This window comes from Narcine bancroftii, chromosome 4, assembly GCF_036971445.1.
Source record: "Narcine bancroftii isolate sNarBan1 chromosome 4, sNarBan1.hap1, whole genome shotgun sequence".
Lineage (NCBI taxonomy): Eukaryota > Metazoa > Chordata > Chondrichthyes > Torpediniformes > Narcinidae > Narcine > Narcine bancroftii.
Window position 1 is genome coordinate 27,160,985 of NC_091472.1, and position 23,584 is coordinate 27,184,568.

The 23,584-nt window shown below is 42.8% G+C and overlaps 1 protein-coding gene across 1 annotated transcript in view; it reads left to right on the plus strand.

Annotated features, from left to right (window-relative positions):
• Nucleotides 1–1,582: 1,582 nt before the first annotated feature.
• ryr2a (ryanodine receptor 2a (cardiac)) overlaps nucleotides 1,583–23,584 on the plus strand; it is a 612,110-nt gene continuing 590,108 nt past the window's right edge. The window contains exons 1-3 of the mRNA XM_069936123.1: nucleotides 1,583–1,696; nucleotides 2,238–2,384; nucleotides 3,068–3,187. Coding sequence (XP_069792224.1) covers nucleotides 1,583–1,696; nucleotides 2,238–2,384; nucleotides 3,068–3,187 — 381 coding nt within the window. The remainder of the gene's footprint in view (nucleotides 1,697–2,237; nucleotides 2,385–3,067; nucleotides 3,188–23,584) is intronic.

Genomic DNA, 23,584 nt, shown 5'->3' on the forward strand with positions numbered 1-23,584 from the left:
GGTGGTGGGGGGGGTGGGGAGAATCTCATTGAAGCATTTTGATTATTGAAAGGCATGGACAGAGTAGATGTGGTAAGGTTGTTTCTCATGGTTCAAGAGTCTAGGACAAGAGGGCACAACTTCGGGATTGAAGGGTGTCAGGTGTCTGCTTAGAACAGAGATGTGGAGGGTGGTAAATCTGTGGAATTTGTTGCCACAGGCCATTGTGGAGGCTAGGTCATTGGGTATATTTAAGGCAGAGGTTGATAGGTTCTTGACAAGGAAGGGCATCAAAGGTTATTGGGAGAAGGCTGAGTGGGAAAATGGAATGGTGGGGTAGACTCAATGGGCTGAATAGCATCTTCCTGCTTCTATTTCTTATAGTAATTCCTTCATACAGTGCAGTGTTTATGTGTATTGGATGTAGGATGTAATTACTGCACTTAGAGAATGCTGAGTTTGTTCAGGATCTCTCTGCATCTGCTATCTCAACACATGGAGGCATTCAGATTTTTTTGTGGTGTTGACTGGTGTGCAGCACATTTTGTTGTCACTTGCACAAACACTAAAGTCCAGTCACCATTGACCTATCGTGAACGCACAATATTTCTTCACTTGTTAGGAAGATGCAACAGTGACTGCAGTTGCTGAGAAGACTGAAGCGGGCAAGGCTACTGGCCACCATTATGTCAATCTTCTACAGGAGGTCTATTGAGAGCATCTTAGCTGGCTGCAGCAGAGAAATGGTCAATCCACAGGACCATAAGAGTGGTTGAGAGGATCACTGGAGTCTCTCTTCCTTCCCACCCCCCCACCCCCCACCACATCGAAATGATCTACTAGGATTATTGTCTCAAGAGGGAGTGCAAAATTGTCGAGGAACCCTTTCACCCTGCACACGGCATCTTTCAGCTGCTCCCATTGCAAAAGAGATACAAGAGTATCAGAGCTGAGAAACTTCTTGCCACGGAGAACGAGAATGCTGAACGACCAAAGGATCTGCTCACACTAACCATCCAAGGCCCTCATATTTATGAAACAATAATTATTTTTTTATTTGTATTTATGAATACTTGTCCTGCATATGTATTTTTTTGTCTGGATGTATGTTGTGTATTTGCATGTTTTGTACCGAGGACCAGAGAACACTGTTTCATTGGGTTGTAATTGTGCAATCAGATGATCATAAACTTGAGTTGAACAACTTCAAGGGGACTGACCTGATCTGGATCCAAACGCAAGGATTTGGAAGGAAAAATGCACCCAATGTGGTCCTCATACCAATGGGTGCCATTCCACGGGGTTGGATTAGTCCTCGTGTCGATTCTGAATACAGTAAAAGCACCCATTTATCATCTGTTGAAGATGATCTGATGTTGTGTTGCAGAGAGTGGCTCTCCTCTTGTGCTGCAGGGAATTCCATTCAGTAGTACAGTGTCAATCTCAACAATGCCTTGTCAAAACCCATCTGCAGAACAGCACCTTCTGTCCATAAGCAATCAGACAATGGTCTGCACAAATTACACTCAAGATAAGATATGCCGATCTTTTTAGATGAATTCCTGAGCAGATTATCAAAGTCATTTAGCAGCTGGTGGTGAGAATGGTGCTCCCGGTCAGATACGCTCCTGCACAGGCAGACCCCAAACAACAGGACCCTGTCCACGAGAAGGATGCACTGGGGATGAGACTGTCATCCATTTCCTTCCAAAGGTGTGTTTGTCAGGATATTAAAATGAGTGCAAGGCCAGCTTTCATCAGCATGGGACACCAGAGATGCACATTGACTGACGCTGGAAGGAGTCATAGATCCATATAGCATGAAAAGAGGCACTTCATTCACAAGAACCATATGCGCTAATCCTGTACAAATCTCTTTTATATTCCCCACATTCCCATCAATTGCCCCTCTCACCTTTACTCTCAGGGGTGTTTATATAACCTACTATTAGAGGGGAAGGAATTGTGAGGGCTATACTTAGTAAAGAGGGATGTAGATTGTGCTAATGTGGTAACGGGGAACCGGTGACAGGCTCCAGAGTAGAGCCGTGGAATAGCACGATACTCAAGTTTCAGGAACACAATTAATTTCGTTATAATGTGCACATGTTGCTGTTAATAGGAAATTGGATTTATTGTTAAGTAAGTTACAGTCATTGCTGTAAAGAGAAACTTTCACTCATTGATCTTTGTAACTCCTGTTCTGTAATCAAAACATTAAAACTGTTAATTGAGTTTCTGTGATTGTGTCCGCTCAGAGAATAAAACCTATAGCAAGATCATTCTCAGGAGATCAGCGTGGTACAATTACAATTGTTAACAGATATTTGGACAGGTGCATGGGTGGATTTGGAGGAATTGGGTCCAAACGCAGGCAAATGGGACCAGCTGAGATAGGCATTGTGGTCTCGTGGATGAGTTGGGCAGAAGGACCTGTTTCCATGCTCTATAACTCGAATTGGCTCTGTTATGCTTGGAGCAGCCATTGGATGGGGACAGTGATTCTCAACCTTTTTCTTTCCACTCATGTACCACTTTAAGTAATCCCTACGTCATCGGTGCTCTGTGATTAGTAAGGGATTGCTTAAGGTGGTATGTGAGTAGGAAGGGAGGGTTGAGAATCACTGCTCTAGACCCAATTGTTACTGAAATATTTTGCTTGAGAAAAATTGTCATTGGCCCATTTCCTTTGGAGTTATGAAACCGTGCACATAAAGAGTCAATTAGGTTCGATGAAAACAGTAGTTTTCAAACTTTTTCTTTCCATTCACATACCACCTTAAGCAATCCCTTACTAATCACAGAGCACCGATGGCATAGGAATTACTTAAAGTGGGATGTGAGTGGGGAGAAAAAGGTTGAGAACCGCTGGGCTAAAGTTTAAGGTCCTTGGATCATTGCATACTGAGGGGCTGGAACAAGTTTAAATTAAAAAGCCCTTGGATGCATCACATGGAGTCTGCGAAAAATATCGATACTGCAAATCTCATAAGCAAATAGAATGCAGTCCGTGATACGCCAATGTGTGAATCTGCTGCATTATATTGCAACTCTAAATGATGTACATATTTTGTTTATCTTCTTATAGAATGATGAAGTTGTGCTGCAGTGCAGTGCCACTCTCCACAAAGAACAGCTCAAACTCTGTCTGGCAGCCGAAGGTTTTGGCAATCGACTCTGTTTTTTGGAGTCTACATCAAACTCGAAGGTAAGCTTTTTGAATCTTCACTATGCTTTCATCAGTGACCATTGAATTTGGCATTTGTAATTGTCACCATATGAGGACTGGATGCTCTATACGATAGCTTGCATTCTAAAATACATTTTTGATGCATAAAAATAATGAAGAGCTGCTATATTTTCAAAATTTAAACTATCCCTTGATGTCAATTTCTTAGAACATAGAGCACAATACAAGCCCTTTGGCCCATGTTGTTGTGTCACCCTTATAACCTACTCTAACAACTGTCTAGAAATTTCCCCACTGCATAACCCTCCATTTTTCTGTTCCATGTACCGATCTAATAGTCTCTTCAAAGACGGTATTGTACCTGCCTCCACTGTTGCTGGCAGTGCATTCCAGGCATCCACCTCATACATTCTTCCCCCCCCCCCCCTTACTTACTCCTAAGCACCTGAAAACTATGCCCCTTAGTTTTACCCATTTCAGCCCCTGGGGAAAAAAGCCTCTGGCCAGCCACATGAACAATGCCTCTCATCATCTTCTACTCCTCTATCATGTTACCTCCCTCATCGTCAGTCACTCTGAGGAGAAAAGAACAAGCTCACTCACCCTACCCTCTTAAGGCATGCTCTCCAATCCTTGTAAATCATCTCTGCACCTTATCTGCAGCATTCACATCCTTCCTGTCGTGAGGTGACCAGAACTGAAAATAATATTTCAAATAGGTCTTAGGACTTGTTAAGATTGAATGATGAGAGATTTCTTCTTTACTAAGTATACAGGACTCGATGTTTTGAGATTTTTTTTTCTTGGTGACTGGGATACTGAATCTATTTATAGGATTCCCTTTGTGAACTGAATACAAACTATGTGGCACACCTGGTAGAAGGAAGATCTGAGGTTGTACACCAAGGTGCTGGATAAACTCAGCAAGTCCAACAGTATCCATCGGTAGTAAAAGACTGCCTTTTGCTTCCTATAGATGCAGCATGACCTGTTGAGTTTCTCCATCATTTTTGTCTACTGCACCGGACACCAGCATCTGTAGATTTTCTGGTTGACCTCTTGGATCCTTGGTTGCTTTAAATGAGAATGTGCCATCATAATAATTGCCACACTTACCGGAGATGTAAGTAAGATATGTTGGCCAAGTCTTGCACCATTAAGAATGCTCTCTTGCTTGTCTCTCACTGAAATATTTTGCGTTCATCTTTTCTTTTCAAGGCATCAATTGCTACTAAAGTGAGCATTACAGATATTGGAAATCTGATATTACAAAAAAAAATGCACAGCGGGTCAGACGATATCTGACTGACCTGCCTGAAACATTAACTCTCCACTCATTCATTTTTTATAATGGAATTATTTTATTACAGCATTGAATCCTTGTTGTTCTTCAATTCAGAAATCCTTTCAGGTTTTATCCCTTTTGCCATTATTTATGTGTCAGTCTCGACCATGGTTGTCATCGTGTATGATTTTATCACAAGGGACCGTTGCAGCTCAGGTTGTCAGCAGTCCTGAATTGAAAGGGCTTTGCTGTATTTAAAAGGTAAATAGGTTCCTGTTGACTGTCCTTACCTCCTTTACAATATTCCTTATCTGGGCTCTGTGGAACGAAGGTCAGAATAGCCAAAATTCTCCAGTCAATGACTCATGCATCCCATGAATTCACAAAGGTAAATCAATATGTGACCTCTGCTTGCCATCAGTGCAACATGGAAGAGATGACCCAGAGGATTGATGAGGGTAAAGTAGATGTTGCCCATATGGACTTTAGCAAGGCCTTTGTCATGGTCCTTCATGGTATGTGGTCCAGAAGGAGAGATCATATAAGATCTAGGGCAGTGATTCTCAGTCAGTTGGCGTGTTTCCATGTGGGTCTTTAAAAATGTTAAATAAAATACTTTAAATTAGATAAAGATGTGTTTCTTACAGAGCTGACTTTGACTTGAAAATATTGCTCAGTTATTGCCACAAGAGGGCCATGGCATTGTGAGGCCAGAAGCCAAGTGGGCCCTAGGGTAAGCTAACCAATTGGATACAAAAGGGGCTTGGTGGTGGGATTTGGAGGGTGGTAATGGAGTGTTTCTTGGGTTGGAGCCCTGTGACTAATGGTGTGGCGCGGGGATTGGTGCTGGAACTCCGGCTGTTAGTCCTTTCTATTACTGATTTGGATGAGAATGTTGTTGCCATGGGTAGGAGGTTTGTAGATGATGCCAAAATTTGTGATATTGTGGAGAGTGAAGAGAGCTATCTGAGATTACAACAGGATCAAAATATTTGAGGATGTAAGCAGTAGAGTGGACAATGATGAATGATATGGAGAATTTAGATTTTTACAAGGCTTTTGATACAGTCCTAAACAAGAGATTCATGAGTAAATTTAGAGAACATGGTATGGATAGAAAACTAGTTGGGAGGCAGGATTCAAAGAATGGCAATACATGGGTCCTTTTCAGATTGGCATGCAGTATCTACTGGGATCCCACAAGGCTCAGTTATTGGATCCCAGCGATTACAATGCATGTAAGTGATCTAGATTTGTGTAAGCTTTCAGGTGACGCCAAGCTGAATGGCAATGAGGAAGATTCCAAGAGGCTGCAGGATGACTTGGACAGATTAGGAGAATGGGCATACATGTGGTAGATGCAACATAATGTGGATAAATGTGAGGATATCCACTATGGTGGTAATAACAGGAAACCCAATTATTCAAAATAAAGGCTATTATAACATAATTTTATATTTAATATGTTACATACATGAAATTCATTGACTTTTGTCCACCAAAAGGAAGACAGAGACACCACTTTGTCCAGTGCTCCTCACAGTAACATGTAGCACCTGGTGTTTTTTAGGCAGTCTCCCCTCCAAGGGCTGACCAGGCTTGTGCCTGCTTAGCTTTTGAGATCAGATAATCTCATGCATATTCAAGCTATTAGGTTTGTCATTAGTGACTAATTAGGAAATAAAGAGAGGTGTCATGAGACCTGGGTGCCACGTGCATCAGTCATTGAAGTTTGGAATACAGGTACTGCAAATGGTGAAGTAAGCAAATGGCACATTGGCCTTTCTTGTGGGAGGGTTTGAATAAAAAGCCAGGGAGGTCTTACTGCAATTGCACAGGGCCTTGGTGAGGCTGGGCTTTGAGTTTGGTCTTCTGATATGAGCAAGGACATTCTCGATGTTGAGGGGGTGCAATGAAGGTTCGCCAGACTGATTCCTGGGATGGCAGAACTGATGTGTAAATAAGAGGAGATGGACGAGGGTTATACTCTTTGGAATTTAGTTCAAATGGGAAAGTGAGCCAAGAAATGGCAGATGAATTTTTTTGGTGAGTCAAATAGAAATTTTACACGGTAAAATTCAGGGCCTTGGAGCGTGTTGTAGAACAGAAGGATGATAGGGTGCAATTACATTGTTCTCTGCAAGTGGAAACACAAGTAGTCAGTAATACTCTATCAATAACAGCAAAAGAGAGGAGTTACTAGATGACAGGCTTTTATTACCATTAGAATGGACACATGCTCGTGTTGCAGGCCCAATCCCAGGATATGTACTGAGAGAGGGACTCGGGCATAATCACCTTTATTGGGGGCTTCCAGGACATTGGTCTTCATCAGTTAGCCATTGAGTACAAGAGTTGGGATGTAATGTTGCAGCTTTATAAAACTCGGTGAGACAAAACTGGAGTTTCATGTGCAGTTATAGAGGCATAGAGCTATTTTTCTAAATGTCGTAATTGTCCCTGCCTCGACTGCTTAGTTTGGCATTCATTATATATACCCACAGCCTTCTGAAAAAAATTACCCTTCAGGTTGAGGGGTGACATCAGAAGTATATAAAATCATATGAAAAGTGAATGTTCAGTGTCTTCTTCCCAGGATTATGGGGTGGGGGGGGGGCGGGGGGAGTCCAAAATGAGAGGGAATAGATTTCAGGTAAGAAGGAAAAGATTGAAAAAGGACCCGAAGGGCAACGAAATTTGGAGAAGTCCATGTTAATGCCATGCGGTTAGAGGGTGGCCAGATGGAAGATGAGGTGTTGTTCCTTCAGTTTGAGTGTGGTCTCAGTCTGGCAGTGCATGAGACCATGGACAGACATGTTGGCAAGAGAATGAACTGTGGAATTGAAATGGGTGACCACTGGGAAATCCACACTATTGCGGCGGATAGTGCTGGGATGCCCCAAGTGAAGCAACAACTTAACTTGTAAATCTACAGAGGTCATCTACTGCATTCAGTGCTCCTGTTGTGTTCTCCACTACATCACAGAGACTGTCCGCATACTGGGTAGATTACTTTGTTGAGCACCTTGTCTTTAGATGCCTGTCTGCATTTTGCTTATACCTTGAAGGGCTCAGACCCAAAATGTCAGTAAAATATCTTTACCTCTTATGGACGCTGCAAGACCGGATGAGTTCTTCCAGAGTTTACGGTGTGTTTTTATGTAGACCAATATGGGGGAAACACAGACTAATAGGATGATCTCAAGTAGGCAACTTGGTTGGCATGGATGAGTTGTAGTGAAGGGCTATGAAATTAAGTACAGCCTAAGTGCATTGCTGCTCATTGTGAAGAAGACATCTCTAGCATTGCCATGTTATCCAGGACACCAGCTGTTCCAGTTGTTGGAACTGCTTCTATTTGAATCGCTGTAATAGAAGCGACGTGTTAAATCACTTCTCACAGTGCGCTTCTCAGATGACCCTTGTGGATGACACTTGCAGTGAAAGAGGCCTGAGTAAAGATCAGGTCAAGTCAAGTTTATTGGCATCTGATTGTACAAATACATCTGGATGAAAAAGCGTTCTCCAGTCCTCTGTGCAAAACATGCAGACATACAACCCGACAGAACACATATACAGACAAACAAATAAATAAATAAATAGTATAAATAAATAAATAGTGTTTCGTAAATTTTAGTGTGGTGAATGTCTGCCAAGCTGCCTGTCTCCCCCCCCTCTGGCGAGCCTTGCTGTACTAACATTGGCTGTGCATTATCTCCATTGTTAAGGATACTCCCCTTGGATATGACTATGTATGCATCTATTGTCTTTCGTTATTGTACCATGAGTTTCTGCTAATAAAAACCATGATTATTGTTTGACCACATCGTCTTTGTCTACTTCATCAACTGGCACTTCAATTAGCCTCTCAGATAGTTAATGTGATCAGTTCCTTTAGTTGTTCATCATTCTCGCTGACTGTAAGATGGAGCAGTTGCTCAGCTTGGTAGTACTAGCTCTGATACTCCTGTACCTGTATCTCATTCCTGATGGGAGCAGCTGAAACGTGCTGTGTGCGGGGATGAAAAGGATCCTCAATGATTTTGTGTGCCTTCTTCAAACAATGATCCCAGTTGGGAAGGAGACTCAGGTGATCCTCCCTGGCTCTCTTATGGTCCTGTAGATTGACCTCTGATCCATTTCTATGCAGCATTGTGATGCCGGACGCTCTAGATAGATCTCTTTTAGAAGGTTAGCATAATGACGGCTGGTAGCCTTGCCCGCTTGAGTCTTCTCAGGGTGTGCAGTTGCCTTCCTGATGACCAGTGACATGCCTATTTTACTGGTTCGTATTAAAAAAACCCAACATGGACAGAACCATCAAAAGTGCTAATGGTTACTGGGCCTTCAGATTAGGTTGAGGAAGCCAACTAGCTCCAAATGTTCTCAACGTTGATGCTTCATCGGTGCATTTTTTGCTCACGGTTTTATTTTACATGCTGAATGGCCGTAATTGTCAGCTGTTGGAGCTTAAACCACTGTGAATCCAACATCAGAGATAGCAAGTTGAAGCTTGTGATTCTAACTTTAACATTTACTTTAGTGGAACCGGTATTTTGCAGTGGAGAAGCATTATTTTCCATTGCAATAGATCTATTTGATGTAATAATTCTCTGTGACCAATCGCTGTAAGCACAGTTTAGATACAGTAACTATATACACTATGTACATTGGTGATAGATCTGTACTATCACATTCACCCCTTCTTGGAGAACTGACCCTGGAAAAAAAAACAAAAAACGAGGGAGAGAATGAAAGGAAGGGGTAGGTCAAGGACTGTAGCGGTCAGGGGGTCTGACCATCCGGCGTGATCGCCGTGGTGCCGGAATTGGGGTCGCTGGAGTGGTGTCGCCAGCGGGCTCGTCGGGTGCGACTGCTCCGTCGCTCAATTCCCCAGTCGTGTTGTCGGCAGGGTGGCCCGGGTCGTTGGGGTGCTGTTGGTCCCTCTGTTGCGGCACGGGGCCTGGGGAATAAAGAGTTGGGGAAGGTTGGGTTGGGGGGTTTACTGGGTTTACCGCGTCCTGAGCTAGGTCCCGCACCGAAACAGTGTCCTCCCGCCCGTCTGGGAACTCAACGTAGGCGTAATGTGGGTTCGCGTGGAGTAGAGTCACTTGGTCAACCAAGGGGTCATTCTTTGAGTGCCGGACGTGGCGTCGCAAAAGGACGGGGCCAGGGACGGTGAGCCATGCCGGAACAGTGGTTCCTGATTCGGATTTCCTTGGGAAAAGGAACATCCTTTCGTGGGGGGTGGCATTTGTTGCAGTATATAGGAGGGAGCGGATGGAGTGTAAGGCACTAGTGAGAACCTCCTGCCAGTGAGAGGTGGGGAGACCGGAGAGCCAGTGTAACTGCTCTCCATATGGTGGCATTCTCCCTCTCAACCTGGCCGTTACCGCGTGGGTTATAGCTTGTGGTCCTGCTTGAAGCGATACCACACTCCAGAAGGTACTGTTGCAGCTCTGCGCTCATGAATGAGGACCCCCTATCACTGTGGATGGAATTGGGGTATCCGAAGATGGCGAAAATACTGTGAAGGGCCTGTATCACTGAGGTGGCAGTGGTGTCTGAGCAGGGCACAGCGAACGGGAAGCGGGAGTACTCGTCGATGGCCATAAGGATGTAGGTATTACGGTTGGTCGACGGTAGGGGCCCCTTAAAGTCTACGCTAAGACGCTCGAAGGGGCGGGTGGCTTTGATAACGTGGGAGTTATCCGGACGGAAGAAGTGGGGCTTGCATTCAGCGCACACCGAACAGGCTCGGGTCATGGAGCGGATCTCCTCGACTGTGACAGTTGGAAGTGACTAAACAGGAAAATAATCCTTTCCACGAATTCTTGGAATCAAACTGTGTGATTTGTGTTTCACTTCAAGAACGTGATTGTCCTTGAGAATGTTCAGCTGTCAAAATGTCAGCTGCAGATCTGCAACTTTTGCTCATGGCCACCATTTTGTTCACCAACCATTGAACTTGTTATAACTTTGTTCTAATAGTGGAGTTTTGTGCTATCTTTCCTAAGGTTACAGCGCCTTCCTTTCATGTTTGGGACAGATGCCTTTTCCTTTATTTTCCTATATGCTCCATAATTTTAAATTTGTAATCAAACAATTCACATGTGATTAAAGTGCACATTCTAGATTTTATTCAGGTTTATTTGCATACATTTTGGTTTGACCATTTGGAAATGATAGGATTTTTTATACATAGTTCCCCCATTTCAGGGAACTATAATGTTTGGGACATTTGGCTTCTTGGGTGTTTCTGAATACTCAGGTATGTTTAATAACCTAATTGATGCAGGCATAAGAGAACTAGGCTTGCTTCCTAGCTTGTGGTCACATTTGGAGTCTGTAATTGCCATTTTTTCAACATGAGGAATTGAGTTGTGAAGGAAGACGTTATGAGGCCGAAAAACAAGAATAAAACAGTATGAGGCATCACCCAAAGGTTAGGATGACCAATATCAACTGTTTGGAACATCATTAAGAAGAGAGAGCTTATTGATGAGCTCAGTAATTGCAAAGGAACTGGTAGGCAAGAAAGACCTCCACTGCTGATGGCAGAAGAATTCTCATCATAATGAAGAAAAATCACCAAACGCCTAACCGACGGATCAGAAACACTTTTCAGGGGCCAGGTGTGGATGTGTTAATGACTACTGTACGCAGAAGACTTCACGAACAGAAATAAGAGTTTCACTGCAAGATGCAAACCGCAAGTTAGCCACAGAAGCAGGATGTTCAGATTACAATTTGTCCAGAAGTTTTGAAAAGTGGAAAAAGGTCTTGTGGACACATGAGACCAAGTTTAACCTGTATCAGAATGATGGCAAGAGCAAAGTGTGGAGAAGTAAAAGTACTGCCTGAGATTCAAAGTATGCCACCTAATCTGTGAAACGTGGTGGTGGGGATGTTATGGCCTGGGGGTGTATGGCTGCCACAGGTACTGGTGCACTTATCTTTATGGATGATGCAACTACTGATGGCAGTAGCAAATTTCTGAGGTGCAGAGAAACATCTTATCTGCTCAAGTTCGAGGAAATGCCTCCAAACTCATTGGACAACACAGGAGCTTTGCAGAGCTAAAAACCGTAAAATTCTTGAATGGCCAAGTCAGCCTCCCAATCTAAATCCAACTGAGCATGCTTTCCATATGCTTAAGAGAAAACACAAGGGAACAAGTGCCCAAAGCAAGCAGGAGCTGAAGATGGCAGCAGTAGAAGCCTGGCAGAGCATCACCAGAGAAGATACTCAGCACCTGGTGATGTCTATGAATCACAGACTTCAAGCAGTCATTGCGTGCAAGTACTAAACATGACTACATTAATATACAGACAGGAACCATTGCTATGTCCCAAGTGTTCTGGTGCCCTGAGATGAGGGGATTATTGTGCTGCTATTTCTACCTGGTCGAATCAAAATGAATACAAATAACCTTGAACAAAATCTGGAATGTGCACTTTAATCCCCTGAATTGTCTGAATTCAAATTTAAAACTGTGGAGCACTAGGGGGAATAAAGGAAAAATGTATCATTGTCCCAAAAATTATGGAGGGCACAGGATACAGTTTCCTTGAGTAGACAGAGGTCTCGACAAATGTGTCTCCTCTAATCCAGATATTGCAGTGCTTTACTCAACATGGAAGTTGTGACTGAAAAATTGTGCTTTATTTTCATGATCAGAGTGCTCTTTTAAAAGAAGTATTTGCCGGAGGCAGGACATTAGCAGATGATGGATGGATTGATGACGTTGTGCTTGATGGGCCTGTATAAGATGAATATCCAAAAGAGAAATGGGTCTGTAATAACCTCAGTGAGCGAATAAGCCTATAGTGTCTGGAATAGAAGAGCTGCCTGCAGGATTCCTTTCAATGACTCAGTAAATGAGCAGAGAGTTATTTTTGAAATTGACAGCACTGTCATGTAGGGATACACAGCTGTCCTTTTGAGGAGAATTGGAGCTTTGGTTCTTTATCCTGCAAAACACACTGTTATCACCACACTTGCTGCTTTAAAGACTTTGAAGTGTGAGGTGGTGGTGTTATTTAAATTCCACTCTTGAAACTTCCCAATGAAAGGAAAACTTTCCCTTCTCATGACATTAAGTAGCCTTACAAAATTAAATCTCATCTATTTTAACGTGTATAATTTTTTTCTTCTGACTATCTATCCCATAGGTTCCTTTCATTCAGTTTGTGGGGTTTGATATGTGCGTCCTGAAGAGGCTGTACAGACTGATCCTTGACAGGTACTGCTTGCCACATACTTAGCAGATGAGGCCTGGAGGGGCAACAGGGGCAGACTCTGTTGTGGGGATTCCGGTGCCTTTCCTCTTTTGTCTGTTTGAGCTTTTTCTCAGCAGCATCCATACTTTTTCTGATGGTGTTCCTCCATTGCGAGTGATCTTGAACCAGATCCTCCCATGTTGATGGGTCAATGCCAGCTTTCTTGAGGCTCCTGTGCAGAACATCCTTGTACCATAGTCACTGGCCTCCTCGTTTTTGGGGCAATTGGCCATACAAGATGTCCTTTGGGCAGTCTGCTGACAGGCATTCTGATTACATATCCTGCCCAGTGCAAATGGGCTGACATCACCAAGGTTGAAACTGGTGGTATTTGGACTCGAGAAAGGACCTCAATATTGGAGACCTTGTCTCACCAGGTGGTCTTCATCAGAGAACGTAGGTGACGCTGCTGCAGTTGGTCAAGCTGACATAAGTGACTCTAATATGGGCACCACATCTCACATCCATGTAGCAAGGCTGATATGACAGCAGCCCTCTACACCTTGCACTTGGTGGCCAAATTGATGTTCTGTGACCAAACCCAAACATTCTGCTGACCAAAGGCAAAGCAGGACTTTCTGGTTCTTGACTTCATCTCAAGAAGCTGAGGATGATATTGTGCTGCCCAGGGGAGCAAAACTTGTAGCAAATCTCATCATTGAAGACATTTGGTTCTTTGTAGCCGGAACCTGGGGCCGGCTGCTACAAAACTTTCAACTTCTTTCAGGCTGATTGTCAATCCGTAGCTCTTAGCATCTCTGGCAAAGTGTCTGGTGATCTCCTTAAGTCTTGGATAAAGTGGGCAGCCTGTGCACAGTTATTGGCGCTCAGTAGCTCGTGCGCCACCAAGTTCTTGATGTTTGCTTTTGCTCTCAGACTCACGAGGTTGAGGAGCCTGCCATCAACCTTCGTTTGTAGGAAGACCCCTAATTTCAGGTCTGATGTGGGATCCCTGAAGAACAACAGTGAAGAATAGTTCAGTCAGAGTAGGGGGCCAAAACACAACCCTGTTTTACGCTGTTGTTGATGGGAAATGGGTCTGTCAACTCACCACATGTACTGATGCGGCCTTCCATACCATCGTGGAACTGACGGATGATGTTGGTTAGGCGTGCTGGGGCAACCAAATTTTGGTAAGAGCTTCCACCTGCCATCTCTACCAACAGCTTCATACGATTTGGTTAGATCAACAAATGTGACATAGAGATTTTTCTTGGAGCTGCCTCAGTTAGAAGATCATATTCACTGTACTACAGCCTGTTTGAAAACCGCACTGGCTTTCTAGAAGGATGTTGTCATAGATGTTGGACACCCAACGTTTAAGGATGATCTTCACGAGGCATTTTTCCACAACTGACAGAAGAGAGCTACCATGATAATTGTTGCAATTTCTTTTGTCTCCCTTGTTCTTGTAGATGGTCACAATTGATCCAGCAAAAGGAAAACTGACCCTTCTCATAAAACGAAGTAGCTTTACAAAATTAAATCTCATCTATTTTGATGTGTATAATATAAAACCATTGTAAATTATATAAACGTATAGAAAAAGGAAATAACATAACCATTTTAGAATCTTGTTTGGAAGACCAAGAACCCTGATGGCGTACCTGGCAGGGTACTGAAAATCTGTGCCAACCAACTAGCTGGATTGTTCATGAACATTTTCGACCTCTCATTGGTGCAGACAAAGGTTCCCACCTACTTCAAAAGGGCATCAATCATCCCAGTACCCAAGAAAAGTAGTGTGAGCTGCCTCAATGACTGTTGCCCAGCAGGACTAACATCTACTGTGATGAAATGCTTTGAGAGGTTGGTCATGGTCAGAATGAACACATACCTAAGCAAAGGTCTGGATGCACTGCAATTTGCCTAGCGTCACAATCGCTCCACAGCTGGTGCAATATCACTGGGTCTCCATTCAGCTCTGGATCACCTTCAAAACAGCAACTCACAAATAGCTGCTCTTCATAGACTACAGCTCAGGCTTCAACACCATTATTCCCTCAGTCCTGGTAAAGAAAGTCCAAACCCTAGGCCTCTGCACCCACATTCTGCAACTGGATTCTTGATTTCCTCATTGGAAGATCACAGTCAGTACGAATTGGAAACAACGTCTCCTCCTCACTGATCATCAACACAGGATCACCTCAAGGATGCGTGCTTAGCCCACTGCTCTTCTCATTACACACCCATGACTGTGGTCAGACATAATTCTAATGCTATTTTCATATTTGGAGATGACACATGCTTGATGGTAGAATCAGAAGCAGCAACAAGGAAGCCCACGGAAGGGAGATAGACAGGGCCAGTTTAAGGTATTGTAGGACCTGTAGCATTTATTTTAAAGGGGCCCTAAATTGTGCCGGCTGGTGCATGCGTTGTCCTAAATATTACTGGCTGGTGCATGCGCGATGAGGGGCAAGTGTGACAGCAGCGCACGAAGAGCCGCTTGGTTCATGCGCCATGAGGGAGAAGTGTGACTGCGGCTCTCCCGCACTGAGAGTTTCTGACGTTGACCCTGCATATCCATTTTGGTAAATTTGAAATGGTCTTAATTATTCTTAACCAAATGATGCTAGCTTTCTCAGATCACTATACAGATAGTCCCTGACTTATGACAATCTGTACATGCGACCTAAAAATAATACTGTATATATTTAAAAAAATATATGTAAATATAAAAATTATGCTTTTGGGGTGAAAGTAGGGGCCTATCTATGGAAAATAATGCCTAAGGCAGTGGTGGCCAACCTCTTGTGAGAGCTAGCCTTGGTGGTCGCCATGCTGTATTTGACGAACAATAAAACGGATACATTGAATTTCTGTTTTACGTTCATTTCGAGAAAAGACTAGTCAGTCAGAATGAAAGTCGGTCGTAAGTTGGGGACTGTTTGCATATTCAGCAATTACCAGTGGTGTATCTTTCTTTTTCAATCTTTTTATTAACATGTCATAATATACACAGCATAAAGTAAATAGAAATAACACAATTAAAATGGTCTGTCCAAGTCACCATAGTATCTTATAAATTCTAAAGAATGAAAATGAATATTGGAAGTAATTCTTCTAACAAAGAAAACAGAAATAAAGAAATGATATTAATATTATCAATAAAAAACCCAAGTAATCTACTAAAAGTAGATTAATAACAAAAGAACAACTGAGCAGCATATCCCAAGGATCTGTCGAAGAGTTTAAAACATAGCTCCGGTCCACACCTACAGATAACAAAAACAGCAAGAATTATATTACATCTGGAGAGGAAGAGTTAATTCATAGAATAACACCAGTTATATCACATGAAAGTAATCAATAATTGGTTTCCGTGTTTTTTTCAAATTTAGTAGTTGTATCTAAAGTACAACTTCTGATTTTTTTTGAGATTTAAGAAAGACATAAACATGAGAAAGCCATTGAAATAATGGAGGAGAATCAGAGTCTTTCCATTTAAGTAAAATGGCTCTTCTAACTAATCGTGTAGAAAAAGCTATTACTCGATGTTCAGAAGAAGGTAAACAACCTGCATCTGTGATTTCAAAAAGACTAGTTGAGGGATTAGGTTGTAATTAAATAACCAGTATCACTGACAGAGTTTTAAAAATATCTTCCCAAAATTTTTCTAACATGGGACACGACCAAAACATATGAGTCAATGAAGCTACATCAGTGTTGCATTTATCACAACTAGGGCTCGTATCGGGAAAGATGCGAGCTAGTTTATCTTTAGACATATAAGATCCATGAACTATTTTAAACTGTATTACAGAATGATGTGCACAAAATGAAGAAGTATTAACTTGTCTAGTAATTCTTCCCCAAGTTTCAGGAGATAATGTTAGTTGAAGTTCTGATTCCCATATTTGTTGAATCTTATCCATGGGGACTGATCTCAAATTTAATATAAGAGTATAAATAGTACCAATTAAACCTTTCTGAAAGGGGTTTAACTGGAACAAATTTGACATGACTGTATTCTGGAAATTTGTTATCTGTAGATATCTAAATGTAGATATTTACATATGGTAAATTATATTTGGAAGAAAGTTGTTCAAAAGATATCAAACCACCATCAGTGAATAAATCGACAAAAGAGGAAATTTATTTAATCTTCCAAACAAGGAATGTTCAGTCAAGAGTAGATGGTGTGTAAAAAAAAAAGGTAGTCAAGGCAAAATATTTTGGTCCAAAAAACCTTCAAAATTGAAACCAAATGCATATATTTGGATTGGAAATGTACTTACTGATACCAGTAGCACATCTAGGGAAAGTAGCGCCTCGGGCAAGCACTGAAATTACGCTCCCCCCCTTAAAACTTACACTGAAATTACACTTGCATTGAAATTGTCTCCCATCCCCTCTCCTGTTAAAATTTAGTCAAACATTTTGTTAAAATGAAACTTACAGCGGCGGCTGGTGGCTGGCTCAATGCAGGATCAGTGGCCATATTCGTTATCCACAATCCCCCATGTAGCTGGAACGGCTCTTGTGCGGTGTTTGAGGAAGATGCACTATGTCGCGAGAGACCCTCGAAAATATTTACAGACATGGAGAGCATTCTGGATAGTTTCTTTTATGGGGGTGCAAATGCTCAGGACAAGAAAATACTCCAGAGCGTTGTTAACATCACAGGCACCAGACTTCATTCCATTGAGTACATCTACAAGAGGCAGTGTCTTAACAAAGCAGTCTCTATCCTCAAAGGCCCCCACCACCCAGGCATGCCCTCTTCGTTCTGCTACCATCGGGGAAAAAGATATAGGAGCCTAAAGATGATCATTCGGCAGCTCAAGGACAGCTTCTTCTCCGCTGCCATCAGACTCCTGAATGATCAATGAACCAAAGACACTGGTCTTACTTTGGCTTTTCGTGGACTATTTTTATTTAATTTTGTCAGGTGGTTCATATGAATGTGATGGAGCCACAAAACAACAAATTTTGTGACTTGTTCATGACAATTAATTCTGATTCTGATCTCTACTCTGAAACAAATAATGCTTTATCATTCTTTAGTATTCTCCATGAATTAGGCCAATTTTAAGATACCTTTATTGTCATATGATTGTTCAGAACATGTACTATTACACAAAGTTACCTTCTGACTACCATTAGTGTTGCCAGTGCCTCTTACAATAAGAGTGAAAATGAAGCAAAAGAGAGTGACTGTGTTTGTGGATTCGCCTCCAGCATTCCCGCAGTCTCTGCAGCCGCACAGAGTCCTGCTCAATTAATCGGCAACCCGAGCACCAGATTCAAACGTGATCAGGAAGCCTTTGGTGCCTGAGGCCCTTCAGGAGCTCTTCTTGCCCTCGGTACCCCCTCAAATCCTAGTTCGGATACCTGGTTTCTATAAGCCGGATTCCAGCAACTCGCCACCCTTGTAGGTTCCCCGACTGCAAGTGGCCCGCAAACCTAAGTGGGTCCCTCAGCAACAGAGCTGCTCACTGGTTCACTGCCATGGTCACCGTCCTGCAGGGTCTTCTCCTCTGCTTTGTGAGGTGTTGTTCTCCCCATTTCTGGGGCCCTGCACTGGTCTGCTGTTCCCTCCAAGCACAGGTGCTGCCATCTTGGTTGCAGGATTTAAAAATAAAAACCCCTTTGGCTCATTTAACATGCTGTTTAAAGTCTGCACGGAGCTGTCAGCATCAGGATTGGGTGGATGAACCCTTCAGAGCAAAGCTGTGTCTCCGCTCTGCCTGGGTCCTCATCGGTGCCAGCGCTGCTGTTACTGCAGCTCTGGCAGCGTTGCCATTTTCTAGCACTAATTTTCATCATGTGGTTTTTTTTTTGCCAAATGAATCGGGAGGAGCAGCATAAGTGCTTTGGTCTCAGCCTAGCAGTCTGGTAGCCTTCTCTTGTCCGAATCAGAATGTTGTTGCATTTGTTAGACTCTCTTCCTTTTGGGTCTGACGGGAAACTCAGCAGAAGATGTAAAAGGTCCCTTTGGCTATGTTACAAAGAGAAGCTCCAAGGCTAACTTTTATCTAGAATTAAAAGATAAACTGGTATCTTATCTTTATTTGTAGTTTGTTGGAACTTACCAGTTGCTGTGCATCACATTGAAGCATTCCAAACTATTTTTTTCCTTGTGAAACATCTTAGGTAGCTACTTAGGCCGCATTTTTGTGCTGAGTTGTTGAGTGGAGCTCAAAGCAACAATCTCTCAGTTCACAGTTGGGAATGCCTCTGTGCTTTAAAAATATGTTCTGCTTCTCTGATCCTTGCCTGCAAAATGGTGTTTATTGTGCATCTCCAAATGGCTTGAAACCTTTTTCTATTCTTGAAGTACTTTTCCCAACCTGATGCCATGTCAAAAGGATGGTTTTATTCATCACTCTTGTTGTGTATACGTTTGCACAATTAGGACTCGGAGACGTGGTGCTTTTCTCCAATCTTTAATACCATCAGACTGACATACAAAAATATATATATGTCATGATGGACAGTAGGGCGGGCTTATACACAACATTCATCCCCCCCGTGCAATAAATGTTGAATTGGCCCCCTCAAACTACCATTACTACATCAGGCCCATGGCTACTAGTGCGAATTAGAGTACATATACTAAGTGATTATAATACGAAAAGACACAATAATAATTATGCGACATAGTCCTTAAAGCACTCGGGTGGTCTTCTTTCTTTCTTGGACCGCCTCAGCATGGCATGCTGGACTGGTAATTGCTCGAGGCTGTTCTGAGTGGGACCCATCGTAATTCGGGTCGACGGAGACTGCCGGCCTTCGCTGGTCTCTGGGGTTCTACGTGCTGGGCTACTTGCCATGGTTAATGGGCTACCCTCCTCCGCACCTTTCACTCAGCGCAAGGGGTTGGATTGTCGTGGCACGTATGGTTCTACTTCCTCCAGGTCGTGAGGTTGTTCGTGAACTTTAGTGTCAGGCAATGGCTGCAATTGGTCAGTGTGTCGTTTCCACAGTCTGTCTCCCACTAGAATAGAGTATGAGCAGGGGCTCATCTTTTGTAAGATCACCCCTCCCACCCAGGGGTCTTTGTATTGTCTGTAATCTTGTGCCAGTACTCTCTCGCCAACTCCTGTGTTCTAGATAAAGTTTGTGGCAATGTGTATCTTTCTTAATGGAAGCCCAGATCAGGGTGAATCATGGATAGTCTCGTCCGCAGATTGTGGCCAAACATCAATTCTGCTGGGGTGCGTTTTGTGGTAGAATGCGGTATGTTCTTGCATCCCAATAGGAAATCTACAATTCTGTGAGCCCAGGAGGCATTTAGGAGTTTTTTTGGTCTACATCGCCTTTTTGAATGCTTGCACAAAGCGTTTTGCCTCCCCAGTATATGGGTTTAAGTATCTGGAGTATGGGGAGAGATTGGACAGATTGGGTCTTTATTCTTTGGAGCGTAGAAGGTTGAGAGGGGATTTGATAGAAGTATTTAAGATTATGAAAGGGATAGACAGAATGGATGTGGATAGACTATTTCCGTTAAGAGGAGGAAAGTTTAAAACAAGAGGACATGAGTTAAGAATTAAGTGGCTGAGGTTTAGAGGTAACATGAGGGGGAACTTCTTTACTCAGAGAGTGGTAGCTGTGTGGAATGATCTTCCTGGAGAAATAGTGGCGGCGGAGTCAATTGTATTATTTAAGAAAAGGTTGGACAGGTATATGGATGAGAAGAAGATGGAGGGTTATGGGCATTGTGCAGGGAGGTGGGATTAGAAAGGGGTGTTTGGTTCGGTGGGGACTAGAAGGGCCTAATGGCCTGTTTCTGTGCTGTAATTGTTATGTTATTAGTACTTGGGTGATAGGGTACCAACAAAATATGTCTGATATTGTTGTTGCACATTTACACTCAAATATTTTGAAAGGTTCTGATGCAAACTGGGGTCCATTTTCTGTGACCAATTTGTGAGATAGTCTGTATGTGGCAAACATGGCCTGCAGCTGTTCAATTGTAGAATTGGTTTTGGTGTTTTTCATATGCAAAACTACTGGCCATTTGGAATGTGCGACCACCGCTATAAGGAAAGTCTTCCCCAAGAATGATCCCGCCAAGTCTATGTGAATCCGATGCCTGGGTTTAGATGGCCAATTCCATGGGTTAGCTTCGGCTTGTGGCATTTTTGGCTGTATTGACTGATGTATTTTGGATTCTCACTGTTGCTTCAATGTCTCTGTTGATGGCCACCAAACTTGCATCCAGTCCAGCGCTTTCATTCCTACCATTCCTGGTTGGATGTGGTGCAGCTCTTATAATATGATTTTTTGCCATTTTGCCATTATCCTTCTTCAACTGATAGTTCATGGTGGAGTGTGAAGTAAGTTTTCAGGTTTTCTGGTATGACCTCAGCTTCTGACCATCCATTAAGGCTGAAGTATAAGACTTTGCTTAACATTGCCTCCTTTCGGGTCTCTTTGCTGACTATCTGGGCTGTAATTGGCAGCTGTTGAAATTGTTCTTGGTTGATGTCTGTTGCCTCTGCTACCCATTTAATAATTTCTTCTTTTTGTTCAGTTTCAGGTAGTAGCATGTGCGATAAGACATCTGCAGGGCTGTTGAGTGTTCCCGGTTTATGTTTTACTTTGAAGTTGTATGTGACTGGTAGCATGGTCCATCTTTGAATTCTGGCTTCAGCTAATGGTTGCACAAAGCGTTTGTGGGGGCCCAGAATCAAATGTAGAGGCTTGTTGCCAGTGATTTGAATGAAAGTTCTTCTGTAGAGATATTGGTGGAATCTTTTTACACCAAATATTTTTGCTAATCCTTCCTTTTCGAGTTGCGTGTAATTTTGTTCACTTGCAGTTAATGTCCGTGAAGCATATGCCACTGGTTTCTCACCCTTCTCTGTGATTGGGATAATACTGCTCCCAGTCCTACTGGTGAAGGATCAATGGCTAGAGTCACTTCCTCGTTTGGTCGTAGTGGATCAGAACTTTATTTGTTGATGTTAATATTTCCTTTAGTCATCAGCTGTGTTTTTAGTTTCCGTATTTCCAGTACCATTTTTGATCTTTCTTGAGTAAGTGGTTTAGGGGGCTGCGTAGTGTAGACATATTCGGGATATGTTTCTGATAGTGATTTATAAACCCTAGAAAGGACTGTAATTCCGACTCATTGGTTGGATATGGGGCTTTGCCAATGGCTTCTGTGGCCACCAGATCCATTCGTACCCCCTCCTTGTCGATGGTAAATCGCAAGTATGTCACTGAGGGCAACATAAAGACACATTTATCCTGTCATAATCGTACGTTGACCTGTTGTAGTCTGTGTAGGACCTTTTCAAGGTTTTGTAAGTGTTACTTGTCGTTTCGGCCCGTGATGATATCATCAAGGTAACATCCCACTGCTATTCCGTGTGGTAATTTGTCCACTGTAGCTTGAAAAATTGTACATGTTGCTGAAATTCTGTACGGCAGGTGGGCATACAGGTGTGTACAGGTGTGTACAGGTGTGTACAGGTGTGTACAGGTGTGTACAGGTGTGTACAGGTGTGTACAGGTGTGTGTAGGTGAACAGTCCCAGGTGGGTATTGATTGTCACATATTGTCTTGATTTTTTATCGATCTCTATTTGTTGGTATGCCTGTGACAAATCTAGTTTTGTGCACTTTTGCCCTCCATTTAGTGCTTGGAATAGTTCTTTTGCTTTGGGCATGGGGTGTTCTGGTACTTTTAGTGCCTCGTTGATGGTGACTTTGTAAATCGCCACAAATGCGAATCTCACCGTTTTCTTTCCATACAGGTACGATGGGCGCTTCCCAATTACTGTATTCTATTGGTTCTAATACGGCTTCATCTTTTAATCCATTTCACTCAGCTTCAATTTTTCCTTTCATTGCAAATGGAACTGTACTGGCTTTGATGAACTTTGGTTCCACATTCTCTTTAAATTGCAGTTTGGCTTGAACCCCTTTGATCATTCCCAGCCCTTGTTGGAAGTTGAGAATCTGGTTGAGTTCTGGCTGGGTGTTGTCTGTGGTTTACCGTCAGTATTGAACTGACCTCCAGCCAGTCTAGGGGAATGTATTGTAGCCAGTTTCTTCCAAAATGCACTGGTCCCTGGATATCTAATGTGTAGAGAGAGTGTTTTTGGTTGCTGTTGCTTGTATTGTACCTTGACCGTACATTTCCCAAACACTTGGAATTTGTCTCCAGTAACAGATCTTGGTATAACTTCAGTTGTTTTCACCAAGGTGTGGTAGCAGGTGTTGCTTTAAATGTAATGGCATGAGAGACACAGTGTTGAGCTCCATTTTTGGAGCTTCGTTGTTTATTTTCAGTTGAATATAAATCGCTGTGTTTTTCTCTTTTATCCTTTGGATATGTATGACTGCAGCTGTTGTTTTGTCCTCTTCAGAGCTGTTACTATGTTCATTGTTAGGGCCAGTCTCTCTCTTTGCTAGTGTTCTGACCTCGGCTGGGTGGTTATTAGCATTTTGAGTCCAGCCACCTTTTACTGTTTCTTTAATTGGACATTTTGCTCTGATATGTCCTTTTCTCTTGCTGTGGTGGCATTTGGAATGTTTGAAGAAACAGTTTTCTGGGCGATGGTTGCCTTTCCTCCAATGGTAGTACTGTTGGTGGGAAAACCTCATGACCAGCAGGTCTTATTGGCCCACATCCAAATTTTTGTCTGCTATTTCTGAGCTGCAGGCAGTTCTATAAGTGATCTCGAGAGTTACTTCATTGTCTCTTGCCAATAATTTTTGCTTTGCCTGGTGATCTGCCAGTCCCATCGCCAATCTGACTCAAAGTGCTTGGGTCAGAAACCGCTCGAAGAGACAGTGCTTTGACAGTTTACACAACGCTGCCAGGTATTCACTTATTGCTTCCCCTGGCATTTGTTTCTTTTCATAGAATTGTTGCCGTTCTGCCAAAACC